Source organism: Tachypleus tridentatus, chromosome 3 (genome assembly GCF_004210375.1).
Source record: "Tachypleus tridentatus isolate NWPU-2018 chromosome 3, ASM421037v1, whole genome shotgun sequence".
NCBI lineage: Eukaryota > Metazoa > Arthropoda > Merostomata > Xiphosura > Limulidae > Tachypleus > Tachypleus tridentatus.
In genome coordinates, this window is record NC_134827.1 from 86,118,722 (window position 1) to 86,141,808 (window position 23,087).

The 23,087-nt window shown below is 36.3% G+C and overlaps 1 protein-coding gene across 2 annotated transcripts in view; it reads left to right on the forward strand.

Moving 5' to 3' along the window:
- The window catches only part of LOC143247398 (uncharacterized), a 40,619-nt gene that overhangs the window by 12,115 nt on the left and 5,417 nt on the right, over positions 1-23,087 (forward strand). For both annotated transcript variants that reach the window (XM_076495410.1, XM_076495409.1), the window contains 4 exons: positions 1,349-1,818; positions 3,779-3,931; positions 7,451-7,615; positions 11,335-11,470. In XM_076495410.1, the coding sequence (XP_076351525.1) occupies positions 1,354-1,818; positions 3,779-3,931; positions 7,451-7,615; positions 11,335-11,470 (919 nt within the window). In that variant the 5' untranslated portion in view covers positions 1,349-1,353. The remainder of the gene's footprint in view (positions 1-1,348; positions 1,819-3,778; positions 3,932-7,450; positions 7,616-11,334; positions 11,471-23,087) is intronic.

Genomic DNA, 23,087 nt, shown 5'->3' on the forward strand with positions numbered 1-23,087 from the left:
CGTAATCCTAGGGTCGCGGGTTCGAATGCCCGTCACACCAAACATGCTTGCCCTTTCAGCCGTGAGGGCGTTATACAGTCATGATCAATCCCACTATTCTTTAGTAAAGGAGTAGCTCAAGAGTTGGCGGTGAGTGATGATGAGGGTTGCCTTCCCTCTAGTATTACACTACTAAATTAGGGAAGGCTAGCGCAAATATCCTTCGTGTAGCTTTGCGCGAAACTCAAAAACAAACAAACAAACCGTCAAAATTGTTGTGAAAACAGAAAAACGTGGGCTTTGGGTAAAATCTGTCCTCGGTGACTTACCCAAACACTCAAATGAAAAATCTTTAAAGCAAGTATAGAGATGTAAAGTTCAAATGTTACCTTTACCTTGCAAGAACAGATGTTGCTCAACCATGAATTTCATATAATCAAAGCTCTAAAATGCAAGACGAGAATCCTACAAATAAGTCTACTTTTCTTGTGTTCAAGTTTGTTGATATTTGCTGTCAGCAGATGTTTGTGGGGTACACTGTACCTTCCTATGAAAGAACGTCCAACCATACCATGAATGTATTTTACTTGATAACAGCGCCATCTTTTCTTAGATTGCTACTGATAACGTACTTCACATGATAAAGGGTCGCGCATTATTCATATTTTCAAACCTAAACTTACTTTATATCTGTTCTCATATCCATTAATGATACGAATATGTAAGTCTCGACTGTTTAAGCTAATATTCCTTGATAGTAAAATTATTTTTTAATCCACCAAGATCCATAACTGTTGAAGCTAATATTTCTTGTTAATAAAGTTATTTATTAATCCACCAAAACCTTTTACTATTGAAGCTAGTATTCCTTGTTAATAAAGTTATTTGTTAATCCACCAAGATCCACAATTATTGAAGCTAATGTTCGTTTTTAGCATAATTACGATATTTTAATAAATATAGGTTGCATCTTGACAAGCGGTGTTCTTTATTCCAATAGTAAAATAATGATAGGATTTTCTTCATTTTATATCATACAATATGCAAAATATCACATTCAGGTTTGCCCTGTTATCAAACAGCGATAGAAAAGTTTCGAAAAATGAAAGTAATTATGGTGATTTTCAGTACTCAACGTTGAAACTAAGCCATTACTTAAATATATCATAAATTTGTTGAGTATACTTCAGTAAACTGTCTGTAACTAATTAAAAGTAAACATTTATTTGTTAATGGTATTCAAAGTTTATTTGATCAAACGTTAGACAACAGATATGGTGCAAACTGCATGCATTGATTACTGTTAAGTCTTAAATTTGTTCTGTAACATTACAAGTTATTAAAATAAATTCCATTTTTCTGTTGAAAGTTACCATGGGATGTGGTCAGTCCAAGGATATGCACCCTTCTGCAGCCAAGGGTTATTTATTGGAAAAGATAGTGGAACACAAAGAAGGAATCAACTGCATGGCTCTCAGCGAGGACGGTTCGCTGCTTGTTACTGGGAGTGAGGATAAGACTGCTAAGATGTGGAGCACCCAGTCTAATCCCATCGAACTCCTCGGGACCTTGGAAGGCCATACTGGCTACATCACGTGCTGTGCTGTCCACGAGCAGTTTGTGGTCACCGGTTCCTCGGACAACACCCTCAGGAAGTGGTCAATAGCGACAAGCGAGTGTCTCTACGTTTATGAGGGGCATGAGTCACGAATAAGTCGAGTAATATGCACAGGAGATTTTATATTCTCTACGTCTTATGACAAGACTGCTCGATCCTGGCTATTTGACATCAACGATATAGGCGATGGTCAGAACGATGCTTGTATTAAAGTCTTTGAAGTAAGTATAAGGACACACATCAGGACCTTAGATAGATACTGGATGCTTCCAAGCTATTATTTACAAGACTGACTTTGATAAACTATTTACGTCTTTCATCCTGCACTTCTAGAATGTGCGTGTGATAAGCACTCAGCTTCGTAACGTAATTATTCCAACATTATTCTAAATAAAATTTTCTCAGTATTTCAACATAAAATAAATTAGCAAAACTTGATTCCAAGTTTTTTAAGAATTCGCCATTTTTAGCATATATGCGTGGTTCAGAGAAATGTCTTAAGGTTCACAATGCTAAAAATCGGGTTTCGATATTCGTAGTGTGCAAAGCACAGAGAGCTCGTTATGTAGCTTTGTGCTTAACCGAACTAATAAACAACGCATAATATAATCTGTGACGTCAACCTTAATTATTTTGAGCTGGCGAATACGTTGGTTTTTGTATCAATAGCCTTATGTGACCCTTTGTTTAAGATAATGGTAAATTTGTAGAATTAACTTAAATTCTTTTTTTTGCCAGTGCAAATGTCCATAATCACATGATTTACATATTCTTCCTGAATTGGTTAAACATTGTTTAAAAATCGTGTTTAATGAAACTTCATTTGCAACACAACTGGAATACATGTGACAATTTTTTTATAAGTCATTCTATTATAACACGAACATAATTCGATTTCAGTCACAGGTATTGATTGTATCATACACTTCTGTATCATGTTTATCAGCTAGACATCCATATACTCTTTTCCATATTTTGTTGGTAGTTCATAAGAACAATTATTCAAAACACTGTTCACTTTTTCTTTTATCAAATTGTTGTATAAGGTTATTGTATCTTGTTTTCTTACTGATGGTTCTGCTTTAATAGATGCACCCCCGGAACGATGAGCAGTATGTTTCAGTTATCTTGTAATAACAGTCACTAACGAACAGTGTGTTTAAGTTGCGTTGTGACCACAGTCACTAACGATCAATGTGTTTCAGTTGCGTTGTGACCACAGTCACTAACGATCAATGTGTTTCAGTTATGTTGTAATAACAGTCACCAACGAGTAATGTGTTTCAGTTATCTTGTAATAACAGTCACTAACGAGCAACGTGTTTCACTTATGTTGTAATAACAGTCACCAACGAGTAATGTGTTTCAGTTATCTTGTAATAACAGTCACTAACGAGCAACGTGTTTCACTTATGTTGTAATAACAGTCACTAACGAACAGTGTGTTTAAGTTGCGTTGTGACCACAGTCACTAACGATCAATGTGTTTCAGTTGCGTTGTAACCACAGTCACTAACGATCAATGTGTTTCAGTTGCGTTGTAACCACAGTCACTAACGATCAATGTGTTTAGTTGTGTTGTAATAAAATTGATTTGTTTCCTCTATGTGTTGTATACTTTAGTGTAATACTACCTTGGTTTAGACAGTCATATCCGGTGAAGATCGAGTTACAAATCGGTGTCATGTACTGTTTATAAAAACAAGTGTTTGAAAAATCAAATTTCAGTGAACCTTACTTCAACAATTACTTTTATTCTAGATTTGCCTTGAAGGTGTTTTTAAGTAAGTTTAGTTGTTTGTTTGGAAATACAGGACCTCAGCAGTGTGTCCGTATTCAACATGTTATTTTATAGAGTCCAAGTTCGTGTTCAACTTGTGGAGTGAGTATTCTACAGACTAATCCAGCCTCTTATCTTGGTTTCGAGATCAGTTTAAGGATATATAGCGCAAACTCGAAACATCATCTGGAAACCAGGAAAAGCACAGGAGAAGACTATAGATAACTCAGTCCACATGTTTAATTTTGCAGTGTTTAAATTTATATTTTCATGTAAAGTAAATATTGATAAAATGTTAATAAATACATCAACATTTTCTTAACAGTGTAAATAATTTATTTCTATAGATATTTGTACACTAAAAGTTTATCTACTGAAAAGTATATCGAAAAATCTTTCAGGGTCACAATAGAGGCGTCTATCCTATTATATTCATCCCTGCCGAAGACAACCCACTTGTCGGACAAAGTATCTGTGTCGGAGACATCTTAATAACTGGTTCCGCAGACTGCACTGCTCGATCATGGTCCTTTGATACTGGAACCTGTCTTCAGGTATGTAGAACTTTAAAAACACTAAGGAATAGTTTGCCATTCAACCACACTATTTATGTAATCGCCCACAGTTTCTCACCCCCCCCCCCCAATCCGTTGGAACATTAAATTAAAAAGTACATTGAACTTGTCAGCGAGTTATGTTAGAATACCTTCATCAGGTATGTTATAATGATACATTGTTTTCATCCTGTTTGTTATCCTTTCCAACTTTCCCATCTCAAACGAGCTTCTTTAGAAAATTATTTAAAATTCTTATTAACTGCTCATCAGAACAAACTACCTACATACAGCAGAACTAAAATTCAACCTACTAATAATTATAGGTAATTAACAATGCTAATCTTACGTTTTTACTAACACAAATATTGGAATGTTTTGTTTCATTAACTGGTAACCTTTTTTCAGCGATATTTTCAGCCTTAATCCCATTAATATCTTGCGAGATGACCTGCTTAGGAAATTTAGGCTAGTTCTAAATCCATATGCAAAGCTGAATGTACAAAATAATCTTTATAACAAAAATATAGTTATAACAGATAATAAAATTATATGCATTAAGCATTTTAGTCAATGTTGTGAATGAATTACAGTAAGTTACATGAAGAAAATAATACAAATTACAGGCGAAACATATAAGTAGTTCTAAAACAGCTCACGTGTTTTAAATTGAATTATGACACTGTTGGATAAAAGAGGCCCTGAAACTGAAAATAACTCAGAAGAAATATTTTATAAATAAGCTAAACATCATATGGTATATCATATAAAATATGTGACCTTCAAAAGTACCGCGGCTCCTCTAACTTTATAATACATATAAAGGGTAGTTTAGCATGTGAAGAGATACGTAGCAGTTTCAGCTTTTGTAGAACTGTACCGTGTAATGTATCCTGAGATGTGTAAGTGTTACCTATAAAATTAACTAACATCATAAAATTAGTTGTTATAGAGTACCAAAAATACTAACACATTTTGGTGTTGGTGTTCTTTCCTTAGTAAAGAGTTACTCAAGTATTATCATTAAGGCTTTATGGTTCGCGTCCCAGTGTTGTCAAGTCGCGATCCGCTCTTTCATTTTTTGCGGGTGTGGGTACGTTATAAGAGCGACAGTGAAATCGTACTGTTCGATCAGAGTAGCCCAATAGTTGACAAAAGGTGTTGTTGTTAGCTGCCTTCCCTCTAGTCTGAGCTGGAATTCCATTACCCGTTCAGCTCTGAGAGTGCTATAATGTGTGTCGGTCAGTCCCACTTTGGGTTTGTAAAAGAGCAACCCAAGAGTTGGTGGTGGATGGTGTTAACTAGCTGCCTTCCCTCTATCATTCAAGTAGCTTTGCGCGAAATTCACAAAACAGCACCTCCTGTCTATCAATTCAAAATTAAGGATGGCTATAGCGCAGGCAGCTCATGCAGAGCTAGTTTTGTGCGATTATCTGAAAACAAAACAAGCTTGTGAGTACTGTTACAAAAACTGAACTTAACATACGCCGTACCTGCCATTGGCATATGAAATTATTCTCAGCTGTAAAATAGGGTTAAGAGTAAACTTTGTACAAGTTTATTCAGTGATGATACCAAACTTGTTAATACACAACACCTATAGGCCTATCTCTATTGTGAACTTGTATTTCATGAAAAGGCATATTGAATCTTAATTATTTTCTGGTCTTTCAGAAGGAAAAAAAAATGTTTGTTTTGCCGGTAACTTACTATTGTAAATGCACTGAAGTCAGATGCATCACATAAAAACAAAATCGACGTCATTTATTCAAGTTTACAGATACCTAACGAGCCTGAAAATTTCAATTTACAGACTTTTTAGAAAAACGATACTTTAATTTAGGATATAATTACAAGTCTTCCTATCTTTAAATCAATTATTAATATAGTGCGCTGCTTAATATAGGAAACATGTCCTTTTATTTTTAATTCATTTTATGCAAGAATTCAGAGCCTTCTGAAAAAAAAACTACTGTAATTATTTTTAAAACTTCTATTACCATAATTATGCGACATAATTTTATAAAAAGATAAAAACATTGCATCAATCACCTAAACACAACACTGACTCAAGATTAGAAACCAGACTTTGATTCCAATAGAGGAAAACACAAGCTAACATTAAGTTTACTAATAATTACTTTTAATCGATTTACAGAAAATACAAGCTAACATTAAGTCTACTAATAATTACTTTTATCGATTTACAGAAAACACGAGCTAACCTTACTTCTGGTCCTACATGGCCAGGTGGTTGAGGCAATTGGCTCGTAATCGGAGGGTCGCGAGTTCGAATCCCAGTCACACCAAATATGCTCGCTCTTTCAGTCGGGAGGGGTGTTATAATGTGACGGTCAATCACAATATTCGTTGGTAAGAGTAGTCCAAGAGTTGGCGGGGGCTGATGATGACCAGCTGCCTTCCCTTTAATCTTACACTGCTAAATTAGGGACGCCTAGCGCAAATAGTCCTCGAGTAGCTTTGCCCGAAATTCAGAACAAACAAATATCACTTCTACTGATTACAGATTTGCATGATACATTACTTCTAATGACAGTGGTTTCTACAGATTTACATGATACATTACTTCTAATGACAGTAGTTTCTACAGATTTACATGATACATTACTTCTAATGACAGTGGTTTCTACAGATTTACATGATACATTACTTCTAATGACAGTAGTTTCTACAGATTTACATGATACATTACTTCTAATGACAGTGGTTTTGCCAGTTTACATGATACGCAAGCTGTTTAGTGATATTCTCCCTTTTTGATTACAATAAATGTTTTCCTACTGATTATCTACTATTTATATTTGTTTATAAGAAGCAGAATCTACATTATTTTTAAAGATATTTTCATTTGTTGTTTTATAGATAATACAAACTAGCATTATGTTACTTATATTTTCACGGGTTGATTTACACAACACAAGTTAACATTAATTTTACGGACACTATCATATTTATAGAAAAACAATTGAACATTATTTTAGCTGAAATAGTCACTGTTTTTTGTTGTTGTTTTTTTCGTGGAAGCACGAGCTATCATTTTCCCAAAAGACAGCTGAAAGTCGTCTGGAGGGGTAACCAGTTTTTACCACTCGCTCCCTATTCAGTAGTGTATTGTCTGTCTGTCAATCATTCAATACACAGTAAAATGACGTCACATAAGTGACATCTACAATTGCAATTTGTCAGTAAAGCGTGCGTATGCCATGAATCTCGTGAAGATTATGGATTCCGTAGGCTACAACACAGAATGGAATATGAACTTTAAAAACAAGAAACAAAAATATTTGTTACTCTTAATTTTGATTCTATTTCTTCTTGAAACAGAACGCTTTCGGAGACCCTGCGGAAGTACATGTTATTTATACTTTAAATTATTTCTGTTGGTTACCAAGAAACAAGTGAAAATTATTTTTACTAGTGACGTCCTCAATCCGCTACCGTTCATTGATTAAAATGAGGCCTCGCTATTTAATTCTATAAAATATTATGTATTTCAAGGTTTTCAAGGGACATAAGCTGCCAGTCAACGCTTTGGTCACAGATACAAATGCTAAATGTCTCTACACTGGTGGCGGAGATGGTATGATATGTTGCTGGAGCATTTCAACAGGGGAACTACTGCAGGAATTGAGGGGACATGAAGGCCCGATTTTCAGCCTGCTGGTAAGTACATATTATCCACTAACTTGCTTTATCATAAGTACATGGTAGTGCATTATTAAGTATTGTCTTGTTTTGCTTACCTCAACAGAATGAAGAAAAGGGGGGTAGTGCTAAATATTTTCTGTCCTCCCCTTCGCTTCCTGAACTTTGTCCCTGCTTTTATTTCTTCAGCTAAAAATTGTTCAAACAATGAAAAAGTAACACTTTAATCAACAAAAGAACTGACTTCAACTCTTACAGTCTCATACTGCAAATTAGATAATTTATAATTCACGCCCCGTTGCTCTGGAAACAAGTCCTCACTCAAGGGTGTTGGGGGCTTTATCAAGACTCACCTCTTCTGCCAAATAAGAATAACCCCAAAGTTGAGGTGAGTACTGTTGACCAAAATTGTCTTCCCTAATTCAAACCGATATATCATTGGAAATACTGTTGTTGTTTGTTAAGCACAAAGCTACACAAAGAGCTGTGTTCTGTTCAACACGGATATCGAAACCAGATTTCTAGTAACATCAGTCCGCAGACATATCACTGTGCCACTGGGGAATGGGGTTAGAAGGAATGTAACTGCTAACTAGCTGTTTTCAGTCTAGTCCATCAATTGCAAATTAGAAGGAGCTAAGTGCAAATAGGCCTTGTGTAGCTTTGGGCGAAAGTTTTAATGCAAATAAACAAGTAACTTTCAAAAATAATTAATTTAACTTTATTTGCACTGCGTTCTGTTACAAAAAAACTCTTACTGTTTGTTTATTCTTCAACAGCTTTTATCTCTCTTTTAATTCTTACTGAAGGATGTATTGCCTAACAAAAATAACCAGTTTAAGAACACAGGTGAGAACAAATAAGGACAAAAACATACATTATAAATACGAAGGGGGAAAGTAAGGTAAGACGGTCCATTTCGATAAAACAGACACCCGTGTATGTCATTACTTATGACATACTGTCATCTAGAGAAAACTGTATGTAGCTATTTTGATTTATGAAAAAATATACTAGTGGACAGGCAAAAATGTGAATAATGAAAGAGCAGTGTGTTTTATCTTCTTTTCAACAACTTTAATATAAGGTAATGAATTAGTAAATTGTTCAGAGAATCGCACTTTTTATATTTTGAACAATGAAATTATAAATAATGAAATATTCCCTGACAGATCACTTAGGGCGAAACACACAGACATACATCTATATAGAGACGTCTCACTCAGCATCAGTGTAGTATATTTCCAACAAACGCTTCGTAACTGTCCGTCATCAATATGATGGCACTTAGTCTTCTCAATCACTGCAAGAGACCATTAAATAATGATTTAAAATATTTAGACGCAGTTGCCGAATGCAACATTTATTTCCAACTGAAGTTGTTGTCAGTTCGATTGGGCCATTTTACTCCATCTTAGGAGGCTGTTTTTTTCAACCATATTAATAAAACGTACCTGAAACAGAAGAAGTGCATTTTTCAATATCTAAAACGGTTTGTGTACAACTTTTGCTTCAGCTAAAAATGACTTTTTAATAAATACGTTTCTGTTGAAAACCTTTAAGTTTTCATTAAAATGTGGTAAAAAACCACATTCAAAGTTAATGTGACTTTTATGCTACCTTTCCCATCAGCCAGTGACTCACGCCCGCGTTAGGAATAAATATCATTCCTTTCTATTTTTCTCGATACGAGTATACACTAAATAGCACTTTTAAACCTTCATACTGCCGAGACGAGTATTCACCAAGACTAAATTAGCACTCGTACTGCCATACGCTTTACATAGATTAATAAATAAAGAATTTGAGAACTTCTATGCTGCACCAACATTATTATTTTTTATACATTTACAGGTCTTCGATAATAATAGTTACAACTTGTACAGTATATCCTGTTAATAGCAGAGTGCCCGTCGCATCAAACATGCTCGCCCTTTCAGCCGTGGGTGGGTTATAACGTGACGTCAATCTCACTATTCGTTGGCAAAAGCGTAGCCCAAGAGTTGGCGGTGGGTGGTGATGACTACCTGCCTTCCCTCTAGTCTTGCACTACTCAATTAGGTATGGCTAGCGCAGATAACTCTCGAAATTCAAAAACAACAAACAACTTTCCAAGTGTTAGGAGTAAGTATTTATTTTCCATTGTACTCTTAGTGTAATCAAGTGTATTGGTGTTCGTACAGAAGTATCAGTACACGTAGCATCCTGTACACGTGTACAGGATTTTGACTGATGTAATAAACATTTTCAAGTACAGTTAAATAAATAAATTTCATTAAAATAATTAATTTCTACCATATTCCAGATTGTCATAACTGTTTACTGAGTGTAACTGGCGCAGGAACATATTTTGTTACCTGAAAAAGTAGACCAGGATGGTCTAAGTTGGCGTAAGAAACCCTAAATTATCAGCTCCGGAACTTAAAAGTGAGAACAAAGAATAGTTTGTGGTATGCCAACTTCACACATCTGACATCTAAGGGCCAGACGGTTGGGGCCCTCGAGACGCAGTCCGAGCGTCGCATGTTCGAATCCCCGTCACAACAAATGTGCTCGTCCTTTCAGTTTGGGAGCGCTATAATGTGATGGTCAATCCTCTATTCGTTGGTAAAAGAGTACCCCAAGGTGGGTAGTGATGATTAGCTGCCTTGCTCCTACTCTTACACTGCTAAATTAAAGACGGTTAACGCAGATAGCCCTCGAATAGCTTTGCGCGAAATTTTAAAAAACACGACAAAACTGGCATCTACAGAGCTGATGAAGCCTTTCGGCAGATGCCATCACTTCACCTTTTGTGCTTTATTAATATTTCATTAATTTTGTAAAATAATCAGTGAAAGATAATTATAATCACAGTTTCTTTTAGCCTTAAATTAACACACAGTTTTGTATATCGTCCGATACAAATGATATTTCTTTTAGTTTCAGTAAAATGTTGAAAAAGGAAGAACATAATTTGTTAGAAATTAAAACAACATGAAAGAGACTCATTACCGAATATTAATATTTAATTCAGAAATAATATTATAATAATATTCGGTTCGCTGGAAATATATAGAACTTAGAATTTACGTAGGATTTTAATTTATTTGTCTGTTTTTCGTTTTTTTTTTGTATTTTCATGAAACATTTGATGATAATACACTTTGCGACCGGGATTCGAACACGCGACCCTCGGATTACGAGTCGAACGTCTTAACCCACCTGGCTATGCCCGGGCCCAAGTCTGATGGAAGCCAAAAAAGCGATTTTGTCTGTTATTGTAAATAAATAAATATATAATAGATTTTATCATGTTTTAACATTTAACATTCAGCAAATATGATAATTAACGTATAACATTCTGTGAAAATGACAATTTAGAGTTTCATTTCTTTAGACATTAAACAATGTTTCTTAGTCACTTTTACAAACGAAAGAAATACATTTACTCTGCTTTCACTTGATAATAAATTAATTCACTAATTACTTTTTCTTCTTGCATATGTGATCGTTTTCGTAGAATGTTATTAGCATTATAATATTTTACTCTGTCACGTGGCCTGATAATTCATAAGATTTTGTATTTAGTGACATCTGTAGGAAAAAAAAATAGCAACAATATTTATCCATAAATACTGTTCATCTTTAAGTTACTATGGCTGTTTTTGATTGAATACATGCAAAATGTTAAAAACCAGCCATCTTTAAATGGTTTAACGTAAATACACATTAAATGTTTTACTTTGTTTTTACAGGTTCATAATCGAATGATGTACTCGTGCAGTTCGGATCAAACTGCGCGTGCGTGGGTAATGGAGTTTGGAGAGTGCACCAGGATATACCGCAATCACAAACACACAGTATCAAGTATCCGCTACCTAGACGGAATATGTGAGTCATTTAGTATGTGTGTTTGTGTGTGTGTGTTTTCTTATAGCAAAGCCACATGGGGCTATCTGCTGAGCCCACCGAGGGGAATCGAACCCTGATTTTGCGTTGTAAATCCGAAGACATACCGCTGTACGTCATTTAGTATATAGAAATGTCAAATATTTTAGTATCTGCCGCCATAGCTAACTAATGGAATATGTGAGTCAGTTAGTAGATAGCAATGTGATATTTTAAGTTTCTGAAACCCTAGCAAGCTTATGGAATATGTTAGTGTCCTAACAGGTGTGATATTCGATAGCTTCTAAAGTAGATGATGGAAGGTGTAATTATTGTAACATGTACTAGTGTGTGATTTTAAGTATCCGATAATTTAATAGAACATGTAAATAACCTCTGTGTTAGTAAGTATTCAGTGTCTGATTTATGGTGTACACATTTCAGTAGACAGTAATTTTCAGTATTTGGTATCTAGTATTCCGATGCGTTGCATAAATATCCTATGAACACAACGATGTTAGGTGTCCAGTACTTTAATGGAATGGCTAAATATTCCAGTCGATACAATGATAAAAACTGAGTTGTTGTTGGCTATTCTTTTTATTTTTGCTTTCGTTAGAGGGAGTTCTGACGTCCCGTTCTGAGCGCTATCTCTACGTTTGGAATGTTCTTGAAAGTTTAATTAAGAAATGATTTGAAACTATGCAAAGTATATCGTTTAACCAGTTAGTACTGGTATGTACTATGTTATGTTATGTTCAGTACTGTAAATGTATGCGTATGTTGAATATGTGTTTTCGACGAAACAGCAGAGATACGACAAATACAATTATTTATATATATATACATACAAGAAAATTAGCGAAAACGTGAAACTTCTGCTGGTACATTACTTGTTAGACACATAAAAGTTGCACTTATAAAACTTCTAGCCAGATAAATAGACCACTTTTGTTCTCATTACTAATTGGCTTTCAATTATCTTTCTTACTGAATAATCTAAACAGAACTTGTCCAATGACAGAAAGTGTTACACCAAAGGAGAGCGACCCGACATAACCAGGTGGTTAAGGCACTCGACTTGCAATCCGTGAGTCGCGTGTTCGAATCCCAGTCACACAAAACGTGCTCGCCCTTTCAACCATGGTAGCGTTATAACGTGACGGTCAATCCCACTATTCGTTGATAAAAAGTAGCCCAGAAGTTGGCGGTGGGTGGTGATGACTAGCTGCCTTCTATCTAGTCTTACACTACTAAATTAGGGACGGCTAGCGCAGATAGCCCTCGAGTAGCTTTGCGCGAAATTCAAAACAAACCAAAGGAAAGCACCAGATTTCGAAATCCTAATAAACACTGGAAATGGGTAAAAAAACAGGCGAATTCCGTTATTTTTTATAACGAGTTACAATAAACTGTGAATAAATATATTATTGTATCCAGAACCGAAGGAGCAGGGTTTCTGAATTCAGGTATAAAAATTACGAAGAAGCAAAACAAAAACTATTTATTGATCAAATATTCCAATTGAACTCTTATCTTTTGAACCATGCTAAAGATGTCACGAGTATGAAATATTTAACATCTAACTACGTGTCTACTGAGTATATAATATGTGCTTTTCATAAAATGTTATTAAGTTCTACTCTAAGCATAAACGAGTATATTTGTTGAAAACAATGTATCAGGTTGGTTGAAAGACTGTAAATGCTAAAAGATAGTAAACTGAATCCCAAAAGTCAGATAACCTGTCTCTGGAATAATATTCTTTTTTTATTCACATTTTTATTTAATTAAATAAACAAGTTAATAATATATGTTTCTATGAACATTTTTGTTGTTCTTTGTATTTTTAAAACCTGGTCATGTGTTTCTTGTCCCTTCAGTGGCACAGCAATGTCTGCGGAATCACGCCGCAAGAAATTGGGTTTCGATATCTGTGGGGGACAGAGCAAAGATAGCCCATTGAGTTGTTTTGTGCTCAATTTAAATCAATCACTCAGTTGTGTTTCTTGTAAGGTAACCAAAACTTGAGAGTTGTATTTTTGGGATTATTGCCAAAATTTTCGATAACAACCTAAATGATGAATCAATATCTTCTAATCATAATAACCTTGTATTTTTTATCACATGACATGCTCTTGTTCAGTCATATGTACAGATGAATGCATTATCTATTAAATTTTTATTTCGTTTTCTTATATGTAGTTACATATACTACTGATAACACACACCTTCAAATTTATAATTTCAAATTCATAAAAGTTGTTTTGGTTTTAGTAACGAATTTTTTATAAATCAGCTGCATATATTTCGAAAATAATATTTTTTTCATCTAACACGTATTCTTTTTACAAATCTGGAAGAAAACTCTTACTTAGATCAAATTTACAACAAAGTTGCCACAAACAGAACAGAATATGTCTGAGTCAATTACACTAACTCTTGCTGTCATAACGACAGATAAATTATAATCAAAAGAAAAAATAATGTCAAAGTCCACGGACAAGCAATCTCTATCTAGAAATAACGCATCATATTACCTGTTGTGATAGTTTATATCACTTTATAAACTAGTGATGTATTTCTCCTGGGTTCTAGAACAATCGATAAGACTTTTAGGTCGCGATTGGTCAAGAGAAATCTATAGCCAATGGTTGTCAACATTTTAAGAATCACAAAATGTAACCCGAATTCAGTGAAAATGATTTACTTATGTAAAAGTACACATGGCAAGTGATGTAGAAAATGGACATTATTTTCGGATTCAGTGTTCAGAAATTACTGTAGAATATGCAAAAATTCAATACAACTAAACCGTATAGGCCTGTGTTATTAGAAGTCACATCTTCTGTAAGAATAAGTCTAATGTAACTAAGTGTATACTTTGTTTGAAAAGATCAAATATCTTATGGCCAACATTTATCCATTTTGTGTATAACGTGTTCAAAATTCCAAACGATACCGCCATCAAGTTGATATTTGAATTCCTCAATGAAAAAGGAAAATTGACTGTTAATTGTTCAAATAAACAAAACATTGTAAAAAGAATGTTAATTTCAATATATTGTTTCTTCAAGATATAAACAACGCAATTTCCCGTTGTGAGAATTTATGCTTAAAAACAGAAAAAAAAAACAGTTATATCACAATAAGAAAAAATCCACATTGTATCGCGGGTATGTATTTAATTTAACGAAAGTTGTTGCCACGAATTTATTAATAGGCACTTACCTCACGACCTACAGATAGGGTTTTAAGCATTACCGGGGAAATGAACCTATTCAATTTTGTATCGGTTAAGTGCAGGAGTCTTTGATTGCTCCAAAATCATTTTCTGCTCCCCACCCACATCACCAAAAACAAATTAAAAAAAAAAACATTAATGAGAAAAATTAGTTTCAAAATGTAAAGCACTTAACACAGAAGTATTTCCGTCCTCTCTAAAACAACAAAATAAGAAAATTCAGATCTTCTCTGAACCAACACAAACTGAGAACTTAGTTACTCTCTGAACCAACACAACCTAAAAACTCAGTTCCTTTCTGAAACAACACAGCCTAAGAACTCAGTTCCTCTCTTAACCAGTACCCTCTGTGTGGAATGCTGTACGTAGAGAGGGGACCTCCCAGGGAAGGTTTTGTGCTTTCAGTTTACCTCCTCTGTGATCTAAACATCCATCCACGTCTTTGCCGTGCGTGGTGACCCGTGAAGGAGAGGGAGGATCCTGGTGGTTGAAGGGTCCAACCCTAACACACCACTTTGGTCTATAATGGTATAGGTATAGTGCTCACGATACCCTGGCGTTGATGCAGTGTTCTTGGTTGGCATTGTAGTGCATCCCCTCGTAGGGTTCCATGATGGTCAGTGGGCACCGAAATATTCCTTTTTTATTATGGATCTTCCAAATAAAAACTTTTTTAAATAAAATAAAATAATGAAAAACTGTCCATAGGTAAACGAGCACGTCTTGAAGATTCTGAGCAGCAATCTTCAACATCTGTAACACATTTTATACCTCATTTTCTGATACAGCATTCTCTTTCAGACAAACCTTTAAGGCAGATGACTCCCTTTTTCATTCAGAAGAGACTAGAGGGACTTGTTGACTCTCCAAAGTCAGTAAAGAAGCTTCGCCCTGGTGACATATTAGTGAAAACATCCACATCTCAACACATTTAATTCCTCTTGCATTCAAAGGCGATTGGGGATATATTTATTGAGGTTACACCTCAAGCTACTTTGAATTCATCACGAGAAGCTATTGTTGAGAGAAATTTGAAGAACATCCCCGAGTCAGAGATTCTTCCTGGTTTCTCCCCCCAAGGATTTTCTGCAGTGAGGCGTATTCCCACTCGCAAAGATGGAATTATGTTGCCGACCAATGTCGTCATTCTGACATTTGCATCACCACGTCCACCTGCTTTGATGACTGAACCGCAGACACTGGAAGACATCATATCGTGGTTCCTCAATGTGTGAAACAGTCCTTCATTGCGTCAATTGCAATGACTCTCACCCGTCCTACTTTTGTTCTAGCCCTAAATGGTTGGAATAAAAAGAGGTGCTGCGTTTGAAAACGATTTAAACATTACTTACCCTGAGGCTCGAAAGTTACTGTCCACCACTTCATCTCAGACATATGCTGTTGCACTTTGTTCCAATACTACAGTGGGAGCGCAGACGGATCTCTCTGTACCTCCAAAAGAATTGTTCTCAAACCAAATGAAAAGTATTTTGACCTCCATGGTTAAAAAAGTTGATAAATCAACTTCAACACCCATCTCTGTCTCTAACACACATTCCAGCAAATTCCGAAATCCACATCCTTTGGTTCCGGATATAGCATTTCCTTGGGTACATCTTCTTCTCCCACTCCAAGATGCAAAACGATCATTCGTTTACGTCCTCAGTCACTGGAATCCTCTTCCAACAGCAAAGATCTGCCCAATTGACCAAGGACAGGATCCATGGAGGTCGATAGACCTCCCTCGAATAAAGGCAGTAAAGAGAAACATGGTTGTAAACAGAAGGGCTCTCCACCCAATTCGCCTACACATTAATAAAAATGGTCACATCCATACAATGGAACTGTCGAGGTTTACGTTCTAATGTGGATGACATTAAAGCACTGATTACTTCCTACCATCCTGTATGTCTTTCCTTAAAGGCAACACTTCTGAAATCTTTGTACAGAAATGACAGGTTGTTTGAAGGACGAGTGCATTGAGGGGTGGCATTGCTGGTCGATCACCTTGTGCCCACTCTGTCTTTGCCACTTGACACACCATTGGAGGCCGTAGCCATCCGTGTTTCATTGGGTCATACTATCACTATTTGTCTCTCTACCTACTGTCTGAAGGAACCTGTGATCAATCAGCCTTTGATGCTTTTATTGAACAGTTGCCATTTCCCTTTTTTAATCCTGGGGGACTTTAATGAACATCATCCACTCTGGGGAAGTGCTGATATTGATAGTAGGGGTCGCTCTGTAGAGCGTATGCTCTCTAATGACAACCTTTCTCTTTTCAATACTGGTTTTCTACTTATTTTCATGCACCTAGTCAGTCCTTTACTGCTATTGATCTCTCAATTTGATCCCCTTCACTATTTTCCCATTTTTCATGGAAGGTTGACAATAGTTTACAAGGTAGTGATCATTTTCCTATAATTTTGAGAGAGACTGGCCGTGGTCGATGCCATCCGACACGCGTGCCCCAGTCGAAGCTGGATCAAGCAAACTGGTCCTCTTTCACTGCTCCTGCAGAACTTGATCCTACATCGTCTGCAAGCCATCAATAGACGACTGTGTGGTAGCAGTAACTGACTGTATTATACAGGCAACTGCTCAATGTATTCCTAAAATCTCGATACGTTTTCTACGATATCCTCGTTCGTAGTGGAATCCTGCCTGCTACATGACACGGAAAGCTCAAAACGGGCCTGGGATTCTTTTCGTAGGCATCCCACACTCTCACAACGCATCGCTTTCGAGCAGGCCCATGCACATGCTCGGTTGGTAAGATGTCAAAACCAGAAGAAATCTTGGATTAAGTTCACAACCAGCATACCTTCTTTCACCAGCTCCAAAGTCATACGGGACAAGATTCTGCTCCCCTCTGATGGCAAGGAAGTAGCTTAACTCAGGGCATCGCCAGTACTCTAGGTGAAAGCTGTTGTCGGGTATCTAGCACTTCTGCTTCTTCCACCACCTTCTTCGACATCAAGGATCGAGCAGAGCGATCACCTTTTTCCTTTCAAGCTGATTGTCTCTATTACTATAATCGTCTCTTTACACTGGTGGAACTCAAACTGGCCCTTCATCAGTCGGACCTGATAATGTACACTACGAAATGCTGCGCCATCTATCTCCAACTTCTCTTGCTATTCTTCTGATTGTTTTTACCAGATCTGGCAGGAGATTGTTTTTCCTGATGCTTGATGCCAGGCTATTGTTCCACCTTTCTCTAAGCCTAGAAAGGATCTTGATGAGCTGTCTCTGTAAGACCTTCGAGAGAATGGTTAATGCTCGTCTTTTTTGGTTCCTCGAATCAAACAACCTTCTCTCACCCATCCGACTTGAAACGTTAATCAGAAAAGCTTTTCTCAAATGACAACATCTTATATCAATAATCTTTTACATTGAGAAGGCTTATGATACAACATGGAGGTATGGCATTTTGTAAGACCTGCATATATATGGGTTACGTGACCATTTGCCCATTTTCATTAAAATTCTTAAATGGACAGGCGATTCCAAGTTCATGTGGGCTTGAAACTTTCCCGTTCTCTTCTACAGGAACTTGGAGTCCCTCAGGGCTGTGTTTTGAGTATCACGCTTTTCATTTTAAAGATTAATGCCATCACTGAACAACTCCCTCTTACTGTTTCAAATGGGCTCTATGTGGACGACTTTTACATCTCATGTCAGTCGTCGAACATGAGGTATATTGAGCGACCGCTACAGACTGTTTTCAATCATTTACTGAAGTGGACCACAGCGAATGGCTTTAACTTCTTTCTCTCGAAAACCATTTGCATGCACTTTTGCCGCCAACGTAGTATTCGTCTTGACCCTGAACTCCGTATTGGTGAAGTTGTGCTGCCTGTTGTCCCTGAGACAAATATCTTAGGACTTATGTTTGACCGTAAGCTGAACTTTATACCACCCATCAAGCAGCTACGGGTCAAATGTACAAGAGCATTGAACATCCTCTGTGTCCTTTTTTCCACCACTTGGGAAGCGGATCGATGTTCTGAGCTAAAGATGTATTGTGCTCTCATTCGATCAAAACTAGACTATGGATCACTCTGGTCTATGGCTCTGCCTGGACCTCGGTTTTGAAAATGCTGGACCCCATTCATCATCAGAGACTTTGGCTCTAAACAAGGGCCTTTTGCACTTCCCCAGTCCATGGTTTGGACACCTAGTATCACGAACCTCATCTACACCTTTGCCGTTTGCAGCTGTTTTTATTGTATGCTTCGAAACTTTCTTCCTTACCAAAGCATCCCACCTGGGGTTGAATTATCCTTCCTCGGTGAGCCATACTTTTTTAAAACAGATGATCAGCCATTGCTCCTTTTGGCCTTCATATCCAGGCTCATTTGGATGAATTGGGTTTGTCCTTGGATAACATTGCTGTATCCACTGGTCAGCCCATCCCACGATGGCTTCTTACAGTACCCAAATGTGACCTATCTTTAAGTCATCTGAGAAAAGCAGACATTGCTGATTGGAAATACTGTCTGTTATTTGCTGAACATCTTTCGAACGATTCCTATTTACACATATGGTTCGAAGTCAGGTGACTGTGTGGGCTCTGCCATGGTTTGTTGTGGGTCGATGGTTGCGTGCAGAATCCCCTCTACAGCTTCTGTGTTCACTGCTGAACTGTACGCCATTTCTCTTGCCCTGGATCACATAGAAGCTAAGCAGTACTCAAACTGCACTATTTATACTGACTCGCTTAGTTCTCTACTGGCCCTGGAATCGCTTAACATTAGTTCTCACCGATATTCAAAACAAACTGGCCCATTTTTATTTAACATCTACTTTTTTCCAGTTTTTCTGTATACCGGGCCACTTTGGTATTCGCGGGAACAAGCTCGGCGACACCGCAGCTAAATCTATCTGCTCTGGCACTATCACTGCTGTGACTGTTCCATACGTGGACTATGGGGCTGTATTCAAGGCTCGGCTCCGTACCAGTTGGCAGTCGACTCAGAGTGAGCAACGTGAAAACAAGCTTTTCCAGATAAAACCCTCTATTGGACTTTGACCATCTTGCTTCCGTCAAGATCAGAAAGAGGAAGCTGTTCTAGCTAGACTACGCATTAGTCACAGTTTTTCAACTCGTCGTTTTCATTTATTTGAGACTGATACACGAATGTGTTGTCTGTATAACACTCAGGTCACAATAAGCCACATTTTATTGTCTTGCCGTCGTTATGACTCTCAACAACGGCACCATTTTAAACATGTTCTGTCCCAAGGTTTGTCCATAACATTAGACTGTTATTTGTGATGGTGACATTTTTCACCTTGGAAATGTTTTCAGTTTCTTAAAGGCCATTAATCTTTTTAATGCTATTTAAGTTTTTTTTAATTTATACATTAGACCTTTTTTAATGGGATTCCCTTTTAAGAATCAAAGTCCATCTAGTTCGATTTGAAATTAGAAAATGACTGCAAGGTCCAATAACTCTAAACCAGCACTGGAAAGACCAACTTCTTGTGACTAACGCTACTGTTTGAATAACCCGTTAGTCATCCTGGCAGGTTGTAATTAAAATTTTGCCACAAATCTTTTAAAACTTTTATTACTTTATTTTCTTAAACTATCCATAACGTCAAATAATTCGGAATCAGGACTGGAAAAGCCAACTTCAGGCGACTAACGGTAGTTTTTGAACTTACCTGGCGAGTTATGATAATTACAATTATGCTACAGAAAGTCCTTTACAACTTGTATTACTGTAGTTTTTCTCTTACTGCTGTTGACTAGATGTAAAAATTGGTTTCAATGCTATTTATGTTTTTCTTTTAATTCAAAAATTAAACTTTTTTTACCTTAATTTTCTTTTACGAATTTTACTTTAATTTTAACTTTTTACCGGATATTTGGCGCAGATAGCCTAGTTACTTTGCGCCATAAAATACTCTTAACCAACACAACCCAAGAACTCAGTTCCTCTCTGAATTAACACAACCCAAGAACTCAGTTCCCTTCTGAATTAACACAACTTAAGAACTTAGTTCCTCCCTGAACAAACACAACCTAAGAACTTAGTTTCTCTCTGAATTAACACAACCCAAGAACTCAGTTCCTCTCTGAATTAACACAACCTAAGAACTTAGTTTCTCTCTGAATTAACACAACCCAGGAACTCAGTTCCTCTCTGAATTAACACAACCTAAGAACTTAGTTCCTCCCTGAACAAACACAACCTGAGAACTCACTTTCCTATCCATATCGATCGATATCATTGGAAACTATTACGATGTATTGAGGTTTTGTCTTGTTCGATTTTAATTGTCTAAAGACGGAATGGTAAAATATTTTAAAGCTAAGTCAAGAATCCAAGTGTTACATATTAAAATTTGTTTCGAACGAGTCTCCGATTTATTATGTTACATACTTAACGTATTACTATTTTAAAACCCGGAAAGTTTAGCTTCTGTGTCTTTTCTTATAGCAAAGCGATATCGGGCTATCTTTTCAGCCTACAGAAATGAACCGAACCCCTTATTTTAGCGTTGTAGATCCGTAGACTTACCGCTGTATCAGCGAGGGACATTTGAATTTGAATTTAGAGGTTAATTTGATGTAAATATGTATCCTATAGCACACTGACTGTAGTTGACCAATAATAATACATAACTGTCTCTCGATACGGTGGCCTTATATACCATTCACGCGAGATTCTCGAGCTTTCAACAATATTCGAAAATACATAAACTACACCTTGTTGATTCTTGCTCTCGAGATTCTTCTACAGATTTAGAGAACAAGTGGGCGTTGCGCAGTACATGTCCAACAATACACGTCACATGCATCAAACTAAAACACACGTAGGTATTTAGATAAACATATAACTGTAACTCCGGTACACTAAGCAATTATTTGAAAGAAAATAAACAACTGGATTATAGATTAACCAATTCAACTCTTGCTAAGCTATCCCATTGCATTTTGTTTCTTATTCATGATATATAGCAAAAAAAAACGTTCAGAAACACAAAGAAAAGGCGCTTTTACATTTCTGAAAACAGCTGTGTAATTTCTAAAGCTACATCAAATGATCTTTCATGTAAAAATAGCATACACGTCAAAAGCCGTTTCTTCTTTGTTTCAATAACTTTTTCTAGAAATACCAACCTTTATTTGCGCCTTAAATTAAAAATAAAAATGAAACACCTTATTTCAAAACCGGGCTTTACGTGCTTGTAGATTAGCTGGTCAGCCTAGTCCAAAATTGTTGAATTGAAGCTTGCTGATTTATTGTCTTTAACAAAGATAATACTCAATAAAATAATGCTAATTATTCATCGCTGTAGGACTGACTACCTGACAATTAGCATAATATATAAATAACTAGTAGTAAATTAGAAATACATTCAGCTTCCCTGCTTAACTCAAAACCAAGAAATTGGATGTCAGTCAGGATTGTTTGTTTGTTTTCGAATTTCGCACAAAGCTACTCGAGGGCTATCTGCGCTAGCCATCCCTAATTTAGCAGTGTAAGGTTAGAGGGAAGGCAGATAGTCATCATCACCCACTGTCAAATCTTGGACTACTCTTTTACCAACGATTGGTGAAACTGACCACTTTGGTTTCTCATGCCGTATATTTTAGTGTGTGTAAACTTCACGTGGCTTATTTATCATAGACATATTTGATTTTAAATTACTTCCTGGTTCGAAATTAACATTAGAAGACTAGCAGACTGTTGGTTAGTATTTTACGTTTGTTAGTAAAACATAGGAAGCTTTAGAGGAGCTTTATTTTTAGTGTGCATTTCAAAAATAATATTTTTATGTTCTTAATGTTGAGAATCAATAAACCCGTGATATACAAATTTCAGTTATATGTATTTTTATATATACTATAAAATTACGCAGCCTTTTTCTGCATTAGTTTGTTGTATAAAGAAATTTCCAAACCACGATATGATCAACAGATTTCTTAAGAGAACAAGTATTATAATCTCTCAATTTCATATTAAGTCATGTTTCTTTGATGCGCTAGTTCAGATAAATATTCTTTCAATCAACGTATTATCCTACTATATGTATTACAACTGCAATAACCAAGGTTGTTTCACTTGTCATGTCAATCTGCGATTCCCGATGGCGCTGCATAACATATCCAGGTTTACGTATCAGGAAAAATAGATAACAAAACCTCGGATTCAACCTTGGGAAATAACACATGGGCCAATCAGTTGGGCTTGCACCTGTCTCTGCAGAACAACTTTGTTGGTAGCTTGGTCAGACATACTTTGTTCAGGTGGTTGTTGTTGGAAGCCCTGATATAATATTATATTAATTAAACTGCAAATGTGTTTTTTTTAATTACTTTTCTTCTAATTTGTCAAAGATTAACACAAACGGGTATTC